The sequence below is a fragment of the Ovis canadensis genome, chromosome 5 (genome assembly GCF_042477335.2).
Source record: "Ovis canadensis isolate MfBH-ARS-UI-01 breed Bighorn chromosome 5, ARS-UI_OviCan_v2, whole genome shotgun sequence".
Lineage (NCBI taxonomy): Eukaryota > Metazoa > Chordata > Mammalia > Artiodactyla > Bovidae > Ovis > Ovis canadensis.
Genome location: NC_091249.1, coordinates 42,804,626 through 42,822,183, shown reverse-complemented (window position 1 = coordinate 42,822,183; position 17,558 = coordinate 42,804,626). Strand labels below are relative to the sequence as shown.

Here is a 17,558-nt window from a genome sequence, read left to right as displayed (position 1 = left end):
GGTCACTGCCTCTTATACCGTGTTACAAACCTCCATCCATAATTCTTCAGGTACTCTGTCTACCAGATCTAATCCCTTGAATTTATTTGTCACTTCCACTGGATAATCATAAGAAATTTGATTTAGGTCATATCTGAATGGCCTAGTGGTTTTCCCTACTTTCTTCAATTTAAGCCTGAATTTTGCGATAAGGAGCTCATGATCTGAGCCACAGTCAGCTCCCGGTCTTGTTTTTGCTGACTGTATAGAGCTTCTCTATCTTCAGTCTGATTTTGATATTGACCATTTGGTGATGTCCATGTGTAGAGTCATCTCTTGTGTTACTGGAAGAGGGTGTTTGTTATGACCAGTGTGTTCTCTTGACAAAACTCTGTTAGCCTTTACCCTGTTTGATTTTGTACTCCAGGGCCAAACTTGCCTGTTAACCCAGGTATCTCTTGAATTCATATTTTTGTAATCCCTGGTGATGAAATGACATCCTTTTTTGGTGTTAGTACTAGAAGGTCTTGGAGGTGTTTGTAGAACCGTTCACCTTCAGCTTCTTCGGCATTGGTGATTGAGGTAGACTTGGATTACTTGTTGAATGGTTTGCCTTGGAAATGAGCTGAAGTCATTCTGTTGCTTCTAAGATTGCATCCAAGTACTGTATTTTGGACTCTTTTGTTGACTGTGTGGGCTACTCCATTTCTTCTAAGGGATTCTTGCCCACAATAGTAGATATAGTGGTCATCTGAATTAAAGTTGCCCATTCCCATACGTTTTAGTTCACAGATTCCTAAGATGTTGATGTTCACTCTTGCCATCTCCTGCTTGACCACATCCAGTTTACCTCAATTCATGGACCTAATATGTCAGGTTCCTGGGCAGTATTCTTTACAGCATCGGACTTTACTGTCACCAGCAGAAACATTCACAGCTGAGGGTCCTTTCTGCTTTGGCCCAGGTACTTCATTGTTTTGGGAGATATTAGTAATTGTCCACCACTCATCTCAGTAGCATGTTGGACGCTTCCAGACCTGGGGGGCTGATCTTTCAGGGTCATACGTGTTTGCCTTTTCATACTGTACATGGTGTTTTTGCAGCAAGAATACTGGAGTGGTTTGTAATTTCCTCTTCCAGTAGACCCACAGACCATGATAAGGCTATGATGCATGAAGGGGAATGTGGAGGTAGATGATAAGCAAAGAAATAAATTAGTATTAGTACTGTGTACTGAGAGGAAAATTAAACAAGCTTGTCAGAGTGGTCTTATGCTAAAAAGTGTTTTAGACAGAGTGCTGAGGACAATTGAGATGAGTCCTGATTTATTAATGACTAATAAGTGAACCGTGAACTCCCTGATGTTCAAACTGGTTTTAGAAAAGGGAGAGGAACCAGGGATCAAATTGCCAACATCTGCTGGATCACGGAAAAAGCAAGAGAGTTCCAGAAAAACATCTATTTCTGCTTTATTGACTATGCCAAAGCCTTTGACTGTGTGGATCACAATAAACTGTGGAAAATTCTGAGAGAGATGGGCATACCAGACCACCTAACCTGCCTCTTGAGAAATCTGTATGCGGGTCAGGAAGCAACAGTTAGAACTGGACATGGAACAACAGACTGGTTCCAAATAGGAAAAGGAGTACGTCAAGGCTGTATATTGTCACCCTGCTTATTTAACTTCTATGCAGAGTACATCATGAGAAACGCTGGGCTGGAAGAAACACAAGCTGGAATCAAGATTGCTGGGAGAAATATCAATAACCTCAGATATGCAGATGATACCACCCTTATGGCAGAAAGTGAAGAGGAGCTAAAAAGCCTCTTGATGAAAGTGAAAGAGGAGAGTGAAAAAGTTGGCCTAAAGCTCAACATTCAGAAAACGAAGATCATGGCATGTGGTCCCATCACTTCATGGGAAACAGATGGGGAAACAGTAGAAACAGTGTCAAACTTTATTTTGGGGGGCTCCAAAATCACTGCAGATGGTGATTACAGCCATGAAATTAAAAGACGCTTACTCCTTGGAAGAAAAGTTATGACCAACCTAGATAGTATATTCAAAAGCAGAGATATTACTTTGCCAACTAAGATCCGTCTAGTCAAGGCTGTTTTTCCTGTGGTCATATATGGGTGTGAGAGTTGGACTGTGAAGAAGGCTGAGTGCCGAAGAATTGATGCTTTTGAACTGTGGTGTGGAGAAGACTCTTGAGAGTCCCTTGGACTGCAAGGAGATCCAACCAGTCCATTCTGAAGGAGATCAACCCTGGGATTTCTTTGGAAGGAAGGATGCTGAAGCTGACACTCCAGTACTTTGGCCGCCTCATGTGAAGAATTGACTCATTAGAAAAGACTCTGATGCTGGGAGGGATTGAGGGCAGGAGCAGAAGGGGATGACCAAGGATGGAATGGCTGGATGGCATCACAGACTTGATGACGTGAGTCTGAGTGAACTCCGGGAGATGGTGATGGACAGGGAGGCCTGGTGTGCTGCGATTCATGGGGTTGCAAAGAGTCGGACATGACTGAACTGACTGAATTGAACTGAAGACTATAAATGGAAAAGAAATGCAAAAAAGCAAAATGGCTGTCTGAGGAGGCCTTACAAATAGCTGTAAAAGAAGCGAAGCGAAAAGCAAAGGAGAAAAGGAAAGATATAAGCATCTGAATGCAGAGTTCCAGAGAATAGCAAGAAGAGATAAGAAAGCCTTCCTCAGCGATCAGTGCAAAGAAATAGAGGAGAACAACCAAATGGGAAAGACTAGAGATCTCTTCAAGAAAATTAGAGATACCAAGGAAACATTTCATGCAACGATGGGCTCGATGAAGGACAGAAATGGTATGGACCTAACAGAAGCAGAAGGTATTAGGAAGAGGTGGTAAAAATTACACAGAAGAACTATACAAAAAAGATCTTCATGACCCAGATCATCACGATGGTGTGATCACTCACCTAGAGCCAGACATCCTGGAATGTGAAGTCAAGTGGGTCTTAGAAAACATCATTATGAACAAAGCTAGTGGAGGTGATGGAATTCCAGTTGAGCTATTTCAAATCCTGAAAGAAGATGCTGTGAAATGCTGCACTCAATATGCCAGCAAATTTGCAAAACTCAGCAGTGGCCACAGGACTGGAAAAGGTCAGTTTTGTTTGATTCCAATCCCAAAGAAAGGCAGTGCCAAAGAATGCTCCAACTACCGCACAATTGCAGTCATCTCACACACGAGTAAAGTAATGCTCAATATTCTCCAAGCCAGGCTTCAGCAATACGTGAACTGTGAACTTCCAGATGTTCAAGCTGGTTTTAGAAAAGGCAGAGGAACCAGAGATTAAATTGCCAACATCCACTGGATCATCGAAAAAGCAAGAGAGTTCCAGAAAAACGTCTATTTCTGCTTTATTGACTATGCCAAAGTCTTTGACTGTGTGGATCACAATAAACTCTGGAAAATTCTGAAAGAGACGAGAATACCAGATCACCTGACCTGCCTCTTGAGAAATCTGTATGCGGGCCAGGAAGCAACAGTTAGAACTGGACATGGAACAACAGACTGGTTCCAAATAGGAAAAGGAGTATGGGAAGGCTATATATTGTCAAGGAGTACGTCAAGGCTGTAATATACCCTGTTTATTCAAGTTATATGCAGAGTACATCATGAGAAACGCTGGGCTGGAAGAAGCACAAGCTGGAATCAAGGTTGCCAGGGGAAATATCAATAACCTCAATATGCAGATGACACCACCCTTATGGCAGAAAGTGAAGAAGAACTGAAAAGCCTTGATGAAAGTGAAAGAGGAGGGTGAAAAAGTTGGTTTAAAGCTCAACATTCAGAAAACGAAGACCATGGCATCTGGTCCCATCACTTCATGGGAAATAGATGGAGAAACAGTGGAAACAGTGTCAGACTTTATTTTGCGGGGCTCCAAAATCACTGCAGATAGTGACTGCAGCCATGAAATTAAAATGCTTACTCTTTGGAAGAAAAGTTATGACCAACCTAGATAGCATATCAAAAAGCAGAGACATTACTTTGCCAACAAAGGTCCATCTAGTCAAGGCTATGGTTTTTCCAGTAGTCATGTATGGATGTGAGAGTTGGACTGTGAAGAAAGCTGAGTGCTGAAGAATTGATGCTTTTGAACTGTGGTGTTGGAGAAGACTCTTGAGCGTCCCTTGGACTGCAAGGAGATCCAACCAGTCCATTCTGAAGGAGTTCAGCCCTGGGATTTCTTTGGAGGGAATGTTGCTGAAGCTGAATCTCCAGTACTTTGGCCACCTCATGTGAAGAGTTGACTCATTGGAAAAGACTCTGATGCTGGAAGGGATTGGCGGCAGGAGGAGAAGGGGATAACAGAGGATGAGATGGCTGGATGGCATCAAGGACTCGATGGATGTGAGTCTGAGTGAGCTCCGGGAGTTGGTGATGGACAGGGAGGTCTGGTGTGCTGCGATTCATTGGGTCGCAAAGAGTTGGACACGACTGAGCGACTGAACTGAACTGAACTGAAGACTATAAATCAGCTGTTTTGATAATGAGTTTTAAGAAATCAGCTGCAAGCTTCATATCAGTGTCCTTCTTCTGTAAGTATATCAGATTTTGAGAACATCTATGTTCTCTGTAGGGCTTCCCTGGTGGCTCAGAGGTTAAAGCGCCTGGCTCCAATGCGGGAGACCCAGGTTCGATCCCTGGGTCGGGAAGATCCCCTGGAGAAGGAAATGATAACCCACTCCAGTACTCTTGCCTGGAAAATCTCATGGATGGAGAAGCCTGGTAGGCTACAGTCCATGGGGTTGCTAAGAGCTGGTCTCTACTGAGCGCCTTCACTTTCACATTCATGTTCTCTGTGTGTGGATGCATTCATATTGGATAAAGCAGTGCTGACCTCTGGTGGTTGTCGGTTTAATAGCATTGCCAGCTCTAGTTGGGCAAGTATGTACTCTAGTGGGATTTACTTTTAAAAAATGGATGTCTCTTTTTAGATTGCTTTGATTTTAAAAGGTTTCTACAATTATCATGCATTTTAAGATCTTATTTAATCTTAAATAATGCTTAGAGTAGTTTTCTGTATTCAACAATACTTATACAATAGAAAGAAAGATTACCTAGGAAATAGGAAGAACTCAACTCTCAGAACTGGAAGCAGGTTAATAATGATAAAAAATAAATGAATCAGACAAGGCGAATCGCTAATACAAGTGTGGAAAATCTGAGCCGTGAACTTGTTTATCAAAACATCTATGAAAGCCCCTTTTCCAAAAGGCTTATTATGTAAATCTTTCAACACTTTTTTAGTAGAAAACTTTTTTTAGAAGGACATACTTTGGAATTTGAAAAGACAGCCTTATTAAAAATAGTGAACATTGTTAATAAAGCTTCATATGAAACAATGTTTCCATTGACCTATGATCATATTATTAAATTTAATCTTCTAAATATTTGGTCTGGTTTCTTTTAAATACTGATTTTTTAACATTTGCTGTTTATAATATGGGCATGTTCTAACTCTTTTCTAAGTCTTTAATTGAAGAGTTCTTTTTAGAATAATGATTTTTATCTCCTAGTAGTTTTCTTATGAATAAATGTATTTATTTTTAATTAAAGGATAATTGCTTTACAGTATTGTATTGGTTTCTGCCAAACATCACCATGAATCAACCATAACATATGGTATTCCTAGTAGTTTTTTGTTTTGCTTTTTTATTTTAGAAAATATATGTAACATATTTGAGAAAGTATTAGGTAGCTGACAGAAAAATTTGACTTTCTCTTCTAAATGTATTGTGCCTGAAGTCTTCTTTTACAGCAGCATCTCTTTGTAAGACCCTTGATTGAGTAATTTATTTCCATTCTGTGTAGTAGTTATCTCAATAATAATAAAACTCATAAAGACTGATAACAGCACATATTTCTAGTTGAATCTTTATCAGCTGATATATACAATTTTAAATTAGTTACATTCCCTAGTCTAGTCATTATGTGCTATTTGAATGCAATTTAAAAAGTTGGTTTTGAATGCTCCATAGTGATTTCTTAATCATGGCATAAATCACAGTAAATGTTGAAATCATTTTTTCTAAACATAATGTGAGCTGAGAGTGTGTGTAATTTAACTGGACAGTGTGGGGCTTTGTTTACATTTATTTCACAGAAATACATAAAAGATATCTAGCCGTTATTTCATTTGCAATGACCTTTTGCTGGATAGGACTCCTGAAGCTACATGGTCTCTTTCATGCTTAGCTTAAAAATGTTTCAGTTAATATCCTTTGCAGAAGGTGGGCTGGTAAGAATTAAATGAGTATCTTGGTAAGGACTTCAGTGGGCAAAGAAAAGAGCCTCTGTGTATGTGGCACCTGTCATCTTGGTATTTTGATAGATTGACTTTAAGTATGGAAGGGGGAGAAAGCCAGACCTTTATTTGAAGGAATGATAGAGTTTTAGAGTACATCTGTGCATTTGTTTTGTTAGTTGGTAATCAGTGATTCTCGTTTGACTCTCTTTTCATACCAGCCTCAGCATAACTCTGTATGTGATGCCTCTTCTCATAATTAGGAGAATTCACTGTGAGAAAAACTAGTACCTTCAGGGATCATATACAGATTTTGTTCATCTAGGCATGAAAACCAGATATTTCTTTAATAGAATTCAAAAACTGAATCAGTTTTCAGTTATGAAACTAAATCACCTTGATTATGTTGTTTTCCGTGTTAAGCATAATTTTTACCTTAATTAAAAAAACGTGATAAGCTTGACCTTCTTTAACCCCTAAAGAATTAAAAATGCCAATATTAGCATTTTTATTCTAGTTAATGTATTTTTTTCTCTCTTCCACTTTGTAAACATGATGGAGCATATTTGTTGAAGAGTATTTTGGGAATTTCTCTCTTCGTTTTTGAAATCTAATTCTTAATGAAAATAAAATCCCCAATATTAGGCTCATTATTGCTGTTCTAACATTGGCTTCCACAATCATATTCCACAATCAGGAAAAAAGAGAAAGACTACATAAGATCAACTTTATACATAGCATACAGTTGGCAGAAATTAGTATCTAAAATAGGATGTGGTGGGTCAGTTGGGGTTCAGAGCTTTATGGCTTTTTAATTAGTCTTGGTGCAGAGCCTTTTCAGTTTAGTGGCTCCTTTTAATATTGCATAGAATGTCTTGCTATTCTAAAAAGGCACATTGATGAAATGATAGTAGTAATTGCCATTATTTCACTAATATGTATGCTTCATTGGTGTGTTCACTGTTTGCTGCACCAGCCTATGGCTTTTATGATCATTTACATTAACACACTAGAGTTCATCCTTATTTTGCAATATCCTAGTATTTTTATAGTAAAAGAAGTATTTCTCTCCATCTGCAGGTGCTGCTGTTTTTTCAAACGAAGGAAAAGGAAAACCATACAGCGCCACAAATGACTCTGGACACAGACAGATCATGGGGAGTTACTTATGTGTTCATCTGCTGTCTTGTGATTAAAATCATCTCTGTAGTGACCACATATATTTTCAAGGACTCACTCTTAGAAACAGAAATGTCATACTTTCATACTTCATTTTGTGGTTGTCTTACAGTCTTTTTTTTTTTTCCCTAATTTAACTTTTATGGAAGCTTTAAAGTTTTGTCGAAACATGAGTGCTTTGCCCATCAGTGAATGGAATGGACCAATGAGGTGGTATTGATGACTTACACCGTTCTATAGAATATTTTTCAGAAGCTCTCCTCAAGTTATAGAAAGCAGTACAGTATCTGAAATGTCAACCAGTTATATACCTAACCTGTTTTTTTTTTTTTATAACTTCTATAAGAGCATAATCAAACAGGAATTTTCTCCTGGCGGATAAAGCAACAGAGAAAACAGTTGCCCAGATATTTAAAAGAAGTTATCCCCTGAGAAGTTCATTATCTTTGTGACATCTGCATTGATTTCACTGTTACCAATGGTACTGCTATTCATGAATCACATTGACATTCTTTCTGTGAAATCAAGGTACAGTCACTGCCCAGAGGTACTGAGGAAAAAGCTCTATGGGTTCAGCTGATGGTAGTTGGTAAAATGAATCATAAAATAGCGTGGTTAATACAAGCTCTGCTTTTGTTGCACCACTGTGTGAAGTACCGTGTTGCCGAAGTGGCAAAAGCGCTTATTTTTTAAAAATGCGAAATATTTGTGTAATGTAACCTTATGCTTCCAGATAATGATGTATGTTAGACAGCAAGAAATGAATACTTTGAGAAATGAGATATGTTGGCGTTTTTGGAGAAATACGCTAGGAGAAGGAATAAATGTGAATCTCACCGCATCGTATGAGGTTGAAGTCTAAGGAGATCCCACTGGAACCTGCTGCTGAGTGTCTACATTCTCCTTAAGCAGAAAACTTGGGATGTGCCACGCAAGGGTGTCTGTTTATTAATTAGTTGCTCTTTGATTAAAAAGAAGGGCCCCCCCAGCAATAAAAACGGGGTCCCCCATTGCCATCTGTGCACATTAGTCTCTTGTATTCAACTTTGCTGGTTCTCTGGAATCTTCCTGCTTTTTAGTATAATTTTGATGATTGAAAACTATTTTGGAAAGGATGGGTCAGGTGCTTTGTCCCCATAGTCTTTTGAAGTGCCTGCATATGAACAAAGAAACGGTTCTGTTTTAAAAAAAATAGGAAACTCATTCCATTTTTCAAGAATGTTTTGTTTTAAGCCATACAGACACAGGTTATACTTTTGTCACATTTTCCTAGCCAGAATTTTCAAGGAGAGTTAAGACAAAAAGACTGGCTAGAAAGATAATTGTGTTGTTCAGATCTCACATTGACCTTCCGTCTATGAAATTGTTACTTACTCCTTCAGTGCAGCCCCTTCTTTTTGTCTCTTAAGTGCGTGCCTCTGGGCAAGCTTATTTATTTTTACTGTTTCAAGGTAACATTTAAAATGTGTAATTAAAGTAAATAAATCTACATTTTTGACTTCATTATTGCATTTCCAGAAATTTGCTTGTACTTTGTAATTTATTTTCTTATTAGCCAAAAGTTCAGCGTGTTGTTTTTGATGAATTAGGCACCCATATGAATAGTGCAGATCAGGATGTTGTTTGTCATCGTCGCTTGGAATCCTATAAATGATCTTTATAAGTTCTTGATTTTAAAGATCTACACTCAGCCTAGAAAACATATACTGTATAATTTGGTCAACAGTTTCCATTTTATATTTGTATACTGTCATGATGTCTTAAACTACAGGAGTTACATACTGAGTTTTCATTTTTGTTTGCTTTGAGCAAGGTAGATGGATGTTTTAGCCATTATAATGTGAAACCACTTCTTTCTTTACAGTATTTGACCAAATTTGTGTGTCTATGATATTTGTAAATACATGCAATATCTGTATTTCTTATCATAAGCCTGTTTAGTTTTATTCTCAGTAGGGTTTTTGGACTGTACAGTGTTTATATGATCTGAACTCCTTATACATAAGAAGGTGTGTATATTAATCCAATTATGGACTTAAAATATTTTAAAAGTATAAATACCCTTATTTGCTGCAAAGACCAGTGTGTAGACATTTGCTTTTTAGCAATATTTTTAAGTGCTCCATTTTAATGCCAAGGAATAAGTCTTTTGGCGACACAAACTGGTCAATAATAGGTAATGCAGGTATGTTCAGGTTAAGCCAACAATGTTTTGCATTTTTATGCTTCTTTTCTGTCAACACTAATGAAGTCAACATTGCCTGAATGTCTGAATAATGAAACACATCCCTGTTTAAAAGTATGTAACTGAAAAAGAAATAAAAAATAAAGGTAGTTTTTTTAAACTTGCTCTTTCCCCTTTCCTCTGATCATGGGTAAAATAATGCCACTCACTAACTGAAGATAGAAATTTTTAAAATCCAGTTTATGTGAATAAATTTAGTATATGTGAAAAGCAGAGCTGAAGGAACTTTCTTTTGTGTTTTTGATTTTTGTTTTGCTTTGTTGGAACTCTATTGTAAGCAGTATGTAGCTGGGTGTATCCAAGCTTTCTTTAATGAAAGTTAAAAAAATTTTTTTTATTTCTCTGAACTCTTTAATAGAGCAATTAATTAGAACTAATGCCATTAATAAACAAAGGAAATAAACTGTATCATTTCATTCCTTTTAAAAAGTGAAGTCATACTATTATGTTTCCAGAAATGAAGTATTATTGCTCCAGTTTGAAGTGAATGACTTTAAGATCATTGCAGATGCAGAGCACATATCTGTGGCAGTATCTCACAGTTCATCATTGTGCTGTTCGCTCTAGGGGGTTTTACAAGATGCTGCTGTGCTTACTGAAAGATGGCAAAGGTAAGGTAAGTCAAAGCAGCAGTCTGAAGTCCATATGTGTCCACTAAGCACCACCATTCAGAAACAGTAAGAAGATCTGGAGATCAAACATAGCATAGGTTAAGCATGGGTTAAAAGGCCCTATCTAGAAATAAATGACCTAAGATTAGAGTTTGACCTGAATGATTATATAGTTGCATTAGTCAGCACCCTTGGCTTTGCAAGTGCTGGAAACCTCACTTGGCTTCAGCAGTAGGCATACACATTATTGCATTTGAAAAGTCCATTCATAGGGGTGGCTTCAGACATGCTTGATCCTGGTGTAAGGTTCAGGAATCTGACTTACTCTGTATCTCTCCGTTTTGCTTCCTACCCTTCTGTTTTCATTGTCAAGGGGATTTTATATGCGTGATGGTAAAATGACCACACAACAACTTCAGACTACTGCCTGCTTCATAACCTCAACAAAGGACAGTTTCCCTCAACAATTTTAACAGAATCCTGACATTTATTCCTTCATTGATTCACATGCCCACCCCAGAGCCAATTACTGTGGCCCAGAAAATGTTGTTCTTCCATCTTCACAGGACACATTGGACTGAGAAATGAGGGAGAAGGGGTGTTCCCAAAAGAAAATGAGGGTAGTGTTATCAGAAGGAAAGTGAATGGATTCTGTGCAGGCAAAATCTAGATATTAGCTGTCATGGTGAGAAAAACAAAACAGAGTGTAAAGGGAAAAATAATTGCTTTAAATTAGAAAATGTTTCTATTATTGAGATATAGTAGTCTGAATATATTACTGAAAATCACTAATACACATTTGAAAAATGTTTTGGACTTAGGTAAAAGTGGACATCGTAAGTACCATAATTGATGTGTTTTTGTTTAGTTTTTAAAGGTTTTTGTGATTACCATTGGATTAGTAGAGTAAAAAGCTGATCTTTCTACTAGAGAAAAAGTAAATGGAGTTATAAGTTTTGCTGATGTTTGGGATGATGAGTTTCTTCTCTGCCCATCTCTAATATGGACCCACATATTATTTTCTTAGGAAATTTACTTCATAGGAATACATGGATCATAACCAAAGAAAGGACTACATATACAAGTATTATCAGGTAATACTGCTGGAATATGAAAATGGTTTTAGAAGGAACAGTTGTTCACAGGAATGTTTACCATACTGTGATTTTACTTAATATGAAAAACAGTCTTGCACTGCTCTAGTGTGGGGTTGGCAAACTTTGGTTTTATGGGACCAAAGGCAAAATTGCAGTTTTTATATACTTGCATAATGAGAAAACAAATTTCCAGTAGTTCTGTATTGAGGAAGTTCAAAATACATATGAACACTTGAGTACAATTTTTTTGTAATACAAGTCTACTGATAAGACTTGAGGTATTTTGAGAGGATAATATTTCACTTAGGAGTTTGAAATTGATTGCAAATGATCGTCTGTTATGCTGATCTGTATTGTGATTTTATATATTTCATCTTTGAAAATGTCTTCAGATAGATATTACCAAATACTGTATCAGTCCATATGTATATGATTTTATTAGAGCGTATTCACCATTAGGAAGGTGTTTCATACAATTTTCTTAGATTCTGCCTTGATATTTGCCATTGACAAATCATCACCCTGCAGATTAATTACTTCGTATTGAAGATTAGATGGATGCTCCTCATTTGTACAGTTAAGTGGATCCAAAAATGTAGCTTTATCCACAGAAATTGTGTAGGAATGGATATCTTGCTACTTGTTTTAACTTGACAGCATAGGAAGTGGATAAAGTGGGTTGACATTACTTGTGATTTAAACAGCATTAGTTTTGTAATAATGATTTTGTTGCAGTATAAATTTCACATATAAGTGCTGTTTTGCCTTATAATTTTTAAGTTGATTTACTAAGAAACGTTGCCAAATCTGCTGCAAACCTAATTTTCAAATCTATTCAGTATTCATTAATAATAGGTGAAGATGATACCTATTCAGGAAAAATTCAGTGTTGGTTCTGAGCTCAAAAAAAAAATTGCAATAAAACTTTCCTACTAACATCAAACTGCTGTGTAGTTGGGCAAGTCAGGATATTCAGTTTCTATTCCTAGCAAAAACTTAGTGGAAGTAATGATAGATAAAACTGCAAGAGTGAATGAAATTCACCACTGACTTAACTAGTTCAATAACATGACAGATTCAAATAGTTCCCCTAGAATACCTACTGATGAATCATGTAATACATAAAGATTGATTTTAAACATTTTACACTTTCACAAGTTTTGTAAATTTGCCCAGTAAACCATTTTCTACTCCATATGCTGGTACCACCATGAAGTTACAGCGTATCCTCGCAGACACCACTTCAGTTAGCACTGATGTTTTCTCAAGTTCTTTAAAAATCTTTTCTCTTAAAAAAAAAAAAAAATTCTCTATTGGAGTTGTTCCACAGAGTCTATTCACAGAGGCCAATTCCTGAGTTACTTTAAGCTCCATACTGACTTCTCTTGTAATCAACAGCTAGGCAGTATTGGTAACATGTATTGACTCATGAAAAGCCAAATCATTTGCCTTGTTTTTTAGTTGACAGTTGGTGTCTTCAGGCACCTGTCCTTGCTCAAAAACTAGTGGTCTTCAATGTGTTTATTTTCTCTGGACACACTTTGTAGCTGCTGCAGTCAAACACAATTTAATTAACTTTAACTCACCATCAGTGAAGAACTTTCTTTGCTTGGCTAACAAATGAGCCACTTGGAAAGTAACTTTGGTTGCACCTTCATTCTCATTTTTTGTGTGTTTGAAATAATTCTACTGTGGTAAGATATTCTGCTTTAAAGTTTTAATTGTTCTTACTATTGCTTTCCTTTGAGTTGGGAATATTGTGATGAGTGCTTGGTCTGGTAATGTGAAAATAAATTGTATTCTTTTAACACAGCTGAAGTGTCACTGCATAATAAACATGGTGCTTTGCTATTCTAATTTTGTAACAAAATAATCCACATTACACCGTGCCTTAAAAAGCACGACACTCAAACTTCACTTTACTTTTTGAAATATGATTAACCTGCATTAGTAATAAAAGTAATAAAATGTTTGTATGACACTGTGTAGTACTTGAAATGCTGTCAAATGGTCACTGTGTCCCTGAGGTGTGTAGTGTGTTGAGCAGCAGTGTAAAGTAGTGAGCACCACATATGGTCTCTGCCACAGCTATTCAGCTTTGCCATCATAGCTTGAAAGCAGCCATAGACAACATGTCAATGAATGAGCATGGCTGTGTTCCAATAAAGTTTTATTGATGGGTACTGAAATTTGAACTTTATGTAGTTTTTATGTATCATGAAGTATTCTTTGGATTTTTTTCTACCATTTAAAAAATGCGAATACCATTCTTAGTTCATGGGCCAAATGAAAGCAGGAGTTGGACTGGATCTGGCTTGCAGACCATGACTTGCCAATTTCTGTTCTGGACCACACTGGAAAGATTTGGATGTTTGAAGTTAGTTGTTTTTTTTTTTTTTTAAAACCTAATTGAGTGACACAGTAAAAGGAGGGGTCATTTTGAAATAACCTGAAGGATTATGATAAAGAAAATGCTCTGTAGTACATTGGGGAGTTATAAATGAGATAATTCAGTCTCCCATTTGAAGCAGTGCATGGTCTTAGAGCATGAATTTGGGGACCAAAGAAATGTAATTTGATTTGCAACTTTTTCACTTGTGTTGTGAGAACTGTGGCAAGTTACTTAACTTGGTAGCATCAGTTTCCTCACCTCAGATTGGAGTAAAGCTTTCTTTGCAGCACGTCTCTTGAATTGTAGCAGTAACATTTATAAGAGCTGTCAATGCAGGCTGCCATTTACCATTCCTCTCATGGTACAGCATATTTGAAAACTGAGCAGCACCTTTATTTCTCAAGCAGAGTGTGTGCTCTCTGCTTTTTGAGACAAGACTTTGGTCTGGTATTGACTAAACTGTGTCTTAGATTGAAGCTGTCGTTCCTATCTGTTTAACAATATTTGTACCCTGACTTTATCACGTTGCACAATTGGCTATTTTGACTCGTAACAGCATTGATAAGTTAAAGATCGTTAATTCTGTACCTTTAATGATAAAAATAACACAACAGAGGCCAAAGACAAAGCCCTGAGTCACGTCGCTGTATTCCTGCTTGCTTTAAGCTCAGTATCAGTCCAGTAACCTAAGAAATGATGCCTAAGTGGGCTGTCTAATGTGTGACAATCCTCTGCCATTTGGCTACCGTGAGCTGTTTACGTTTTTCTGAAATCTGGGTGAAATGAACCATTTAGTCCATTTCTTTGCTCTCCCATTCTCGTTATTCCATCTGAAAAAGGAACTGGATTTAGTTCGTAATGTCTTTTCTTAATGAATCCATGTTTACTTCAAAGATCACCATTTCTAATACTATAAACTGCCTTTTGACTAATTCAGTCTAATCTTATTTGGAATCCACATTATTGACCAATCTGTAGCTGTATAGTCCATTCTTTTGTTTTTTTTCTTTTAATAGAAATTTCATTTCCAGTCTAGTCTTCTTGCCTTGCTCCGTGTACCATCTGCAAAATCTCTCAGGATGATTTTGTCCGGGTCTGGAGACTTGTTTGTACCTATGATGGACCTCATTTCCTTCTTACTTTTCCCCCTTATCACCCACTTAACTTTCTAGGCTGAAGATTATTCTTGATTTAAAAAAAAAAATTTCTAAAGAAGCTAAGTCTTACATTATCCTCGTAACCATTTCCTTACATTTCTCCCTACACATAGTTTATAAAACCATTTTTATTGACTTGAGCTTTTTTTTTTTTCTTTTAAGAAATTGTCAGCTAATTGGGAGAGGGAGGATAAAGATTTTACCATTTCTTATATTCATTAGTTATGCATACTTGACTTCCATTCTTTTAAGAGTTTAGCTTGTCAGAAGAGACATTCTTTTGCAAGCTTGCTCCTTCCCCCTCCCCTTATAGAGTCATTTTTGATTGCAGAACTGGAATCAACAGTCTGAGTTCTCTTCACCAGCCTTGAAATGATCACATTCTCTCAAGGTTCCCAAACGTTCCACTTTATCAGTTAGTGCCTTCCTGTTGGTCATTTTGGCAGTCCAGAGTAGTAGTTTCAATATTTGCCATTTCCTCTATTTCCTGGAAGGTTTCCCAGATGGCTCAGAGGGTAAAGAATCTGCCTGCAGTGCAGGAGACAGAGAAGACATGGGTTCAGTCCCTGGATTGGGAAGATCCCCTAGAGTAGGAAACCGCAACCTACTCCAGTATTCTTGCCTGGAGAGTTCCATGGACGGCAGAGTCTGGCAAGCTACAGCCATGGAGTCTCAGTCCGACAGCACTAAGCATGAATACCTGACTTCCTGGAAGACTAGTTTTTTTTTTTTTTTGGCATATAAAGAATCATCAGATGCTCTGGTTTTGGTAAAAGGATTTTTAGACAATTGAAGCTATCATGACCATGTGTTTCTCAGTTCAGGGCTTTTAAAGTTATGTATTTAACAGCTTTTTTTTTTTTTAATAGCACCTTGTTTCAGTCAATGGTTGCATGCTTAAATCTGATTTTCTGGCCTGGCATTCTAGTGTATTTTCATAATTGTATCCCAGTTTTTTCCTCTATTCTTTCCACAATATTTTCTATGTGCATTTTATGTTTGGTGTCCAAGTACCAGTGCTGTCAGTCCAGGACACTTCCCTACACCTCTCTTCTCAGTTGTGTGTACTGCAGTCAGGACCTTGCCATCCCCAGTATTGGTAACTCCTGCGTCACATCTCCCATGCCCTTTTGTTGCCTAAGCCTTGTTTATTAGCTTGTGACTGTACGTTAGCGTGAAGACTGCTGGGTGTCGTCTCACACTTCTGAAGTTCTCTTCTGGAGAGAAGCAGTCGACCATTTCCAACCTGACAGTGTATATAACAGTCAGTTTCTTGTTTCTCATCTGATTTTTTCACCCTTATCCTCATTCAAACTCTTTAATGAGTCATATATGTTCATACCAATATCTCATGAGATAACATTCTACCCATTTTAAATTGTGCCTTGGAAATTCAAATCATTTAAAAATAATCATATGGGCAAAAAAATCACTTCTTTCTTATATCTTGTATTTTATACTGAATTCCATATTAACTTTGTCAGGATGTCCTAAATAGTCTACAGTCAACTTTTTTTTTTAATTTGATAAAGTGTGTGTGTGTGTGTGTGTGTGTGTGTGTGTATACACACACACAGATAAATGTATATAATTATAAAGATTTGGCAATTAGAGCTATTTTTTCTCCACAGTAATTGGTGCTTAAGTTGCTTAAATGGAAACACCAGCTGAAAATCGTTCCTTGAAAAATTAACATCTGGATAATCTCTTATGGTCTTCTCTACAGGTTTGGTTGATAGAAGACCAAAAGGGAGCACTGAGAATTGAAAGTGCTTACTTTTCATATTCTAGAAAGGTAAAGGCTGTTCTACAGTCAAAGACCCAAATTGTGAACAAGTAACCACTGGTAATCAAGATAACTTCCAATTAATTCACAAGCTCTGAAAGTGAATCAGCAACATCACGCCATTGAGTCTGGTTCCCAAAATGAGCAAGTCAACAACAGCCTTGTGAAACTGGGCGGATCGATGACAACCTTAGGTTTGTGGACTACAGCTGGTCAAAATTGCCTTGCTCCAGTGACCACACCGCAGGTATTTATCAGCCCTTTCGGTTTCCCTAAATCCTGCTGCACCATTGTAAATCGTTTCTGTATTACATTCTTCTCTGTTACTCTGTGTTATCTCTCCTCTGTAAAGCTCTCCCTCTCCCCCGCCATTGAGGACACAGTGAGGAGGCAGCTATTTTCAAGCCAGAAAGAGAACTCTCACCAGGAACTGAATTTGTTGGTACCTTGGTCTTGGACATCTCAGCTTCTAAAACTGTGAGAAATAAATGTTTATTGTTTAAGCCACCCTGTTCATGGTATTTTGTTATAGCAGCCTGAACTGATTAATACAGGAACTGTTCAAGAAAACGAACTCCCTGGTTTTCGTGAAAGTGATTCTGTTAGCCTTTGACATCTTTACTTGAAATAATGGATTTGGATGACATTGTGATCTCTAAAGTAGAGGTTTCCACACCTTGCTGAGTGTAACAGTCACTTATAGATAGTACATTTTTTTGAAAGAAAACCCTTGGGCTCTCTACTCCTAGTGCTTCTGATGGAGGAAAAGAGTTAATTAGAGGAGTTAAGAAGTTCTTTAAGGAGTTCTTAAAGGACT

The 17,558-nt window shown here is 37.4% G+C and overlaps 1 protein-coding gene across 17 annotated transcripts in view; it reads left to right on the top strand.

Annotated features, from left to right (window-relative positions):
* Positions 1-17,244, top strand: part of CSNK1G3 (casein kinase 1 gamma 3) — a 129,931-nt gene extending 112,687 nt beyond the window's left edge. For 12 of the 17 annotated variants that reach the window (XM_069591662.1, XM_069591659.1, XM_069591653.1 and 9 more), the window contains one exon: positions 7,355-9,798. In XM_069591662.1, coding sequence (XP_069447763.1) covers positions 7,355-7,409 — 55 coding nt within the window. In that variant the 3' untranslated portion in view covers positions 7,410-9,798. Of the gene's footprint in view, positions 1-7,354; positions 9,799-10,153; positions 10,315-11,336; positions 11,404-16,681; positions 16,989-17,093 lie in introns of those variants that run through there. The other 5 variants (XR_011257257.1, XR_011257256.1, XR_011257259.1 and 2 more) reach the window with 4 other exon arrangements.
* The last annotated feature ends 314 nt before the right edge of the window (positions 17,245-17,558 follow it).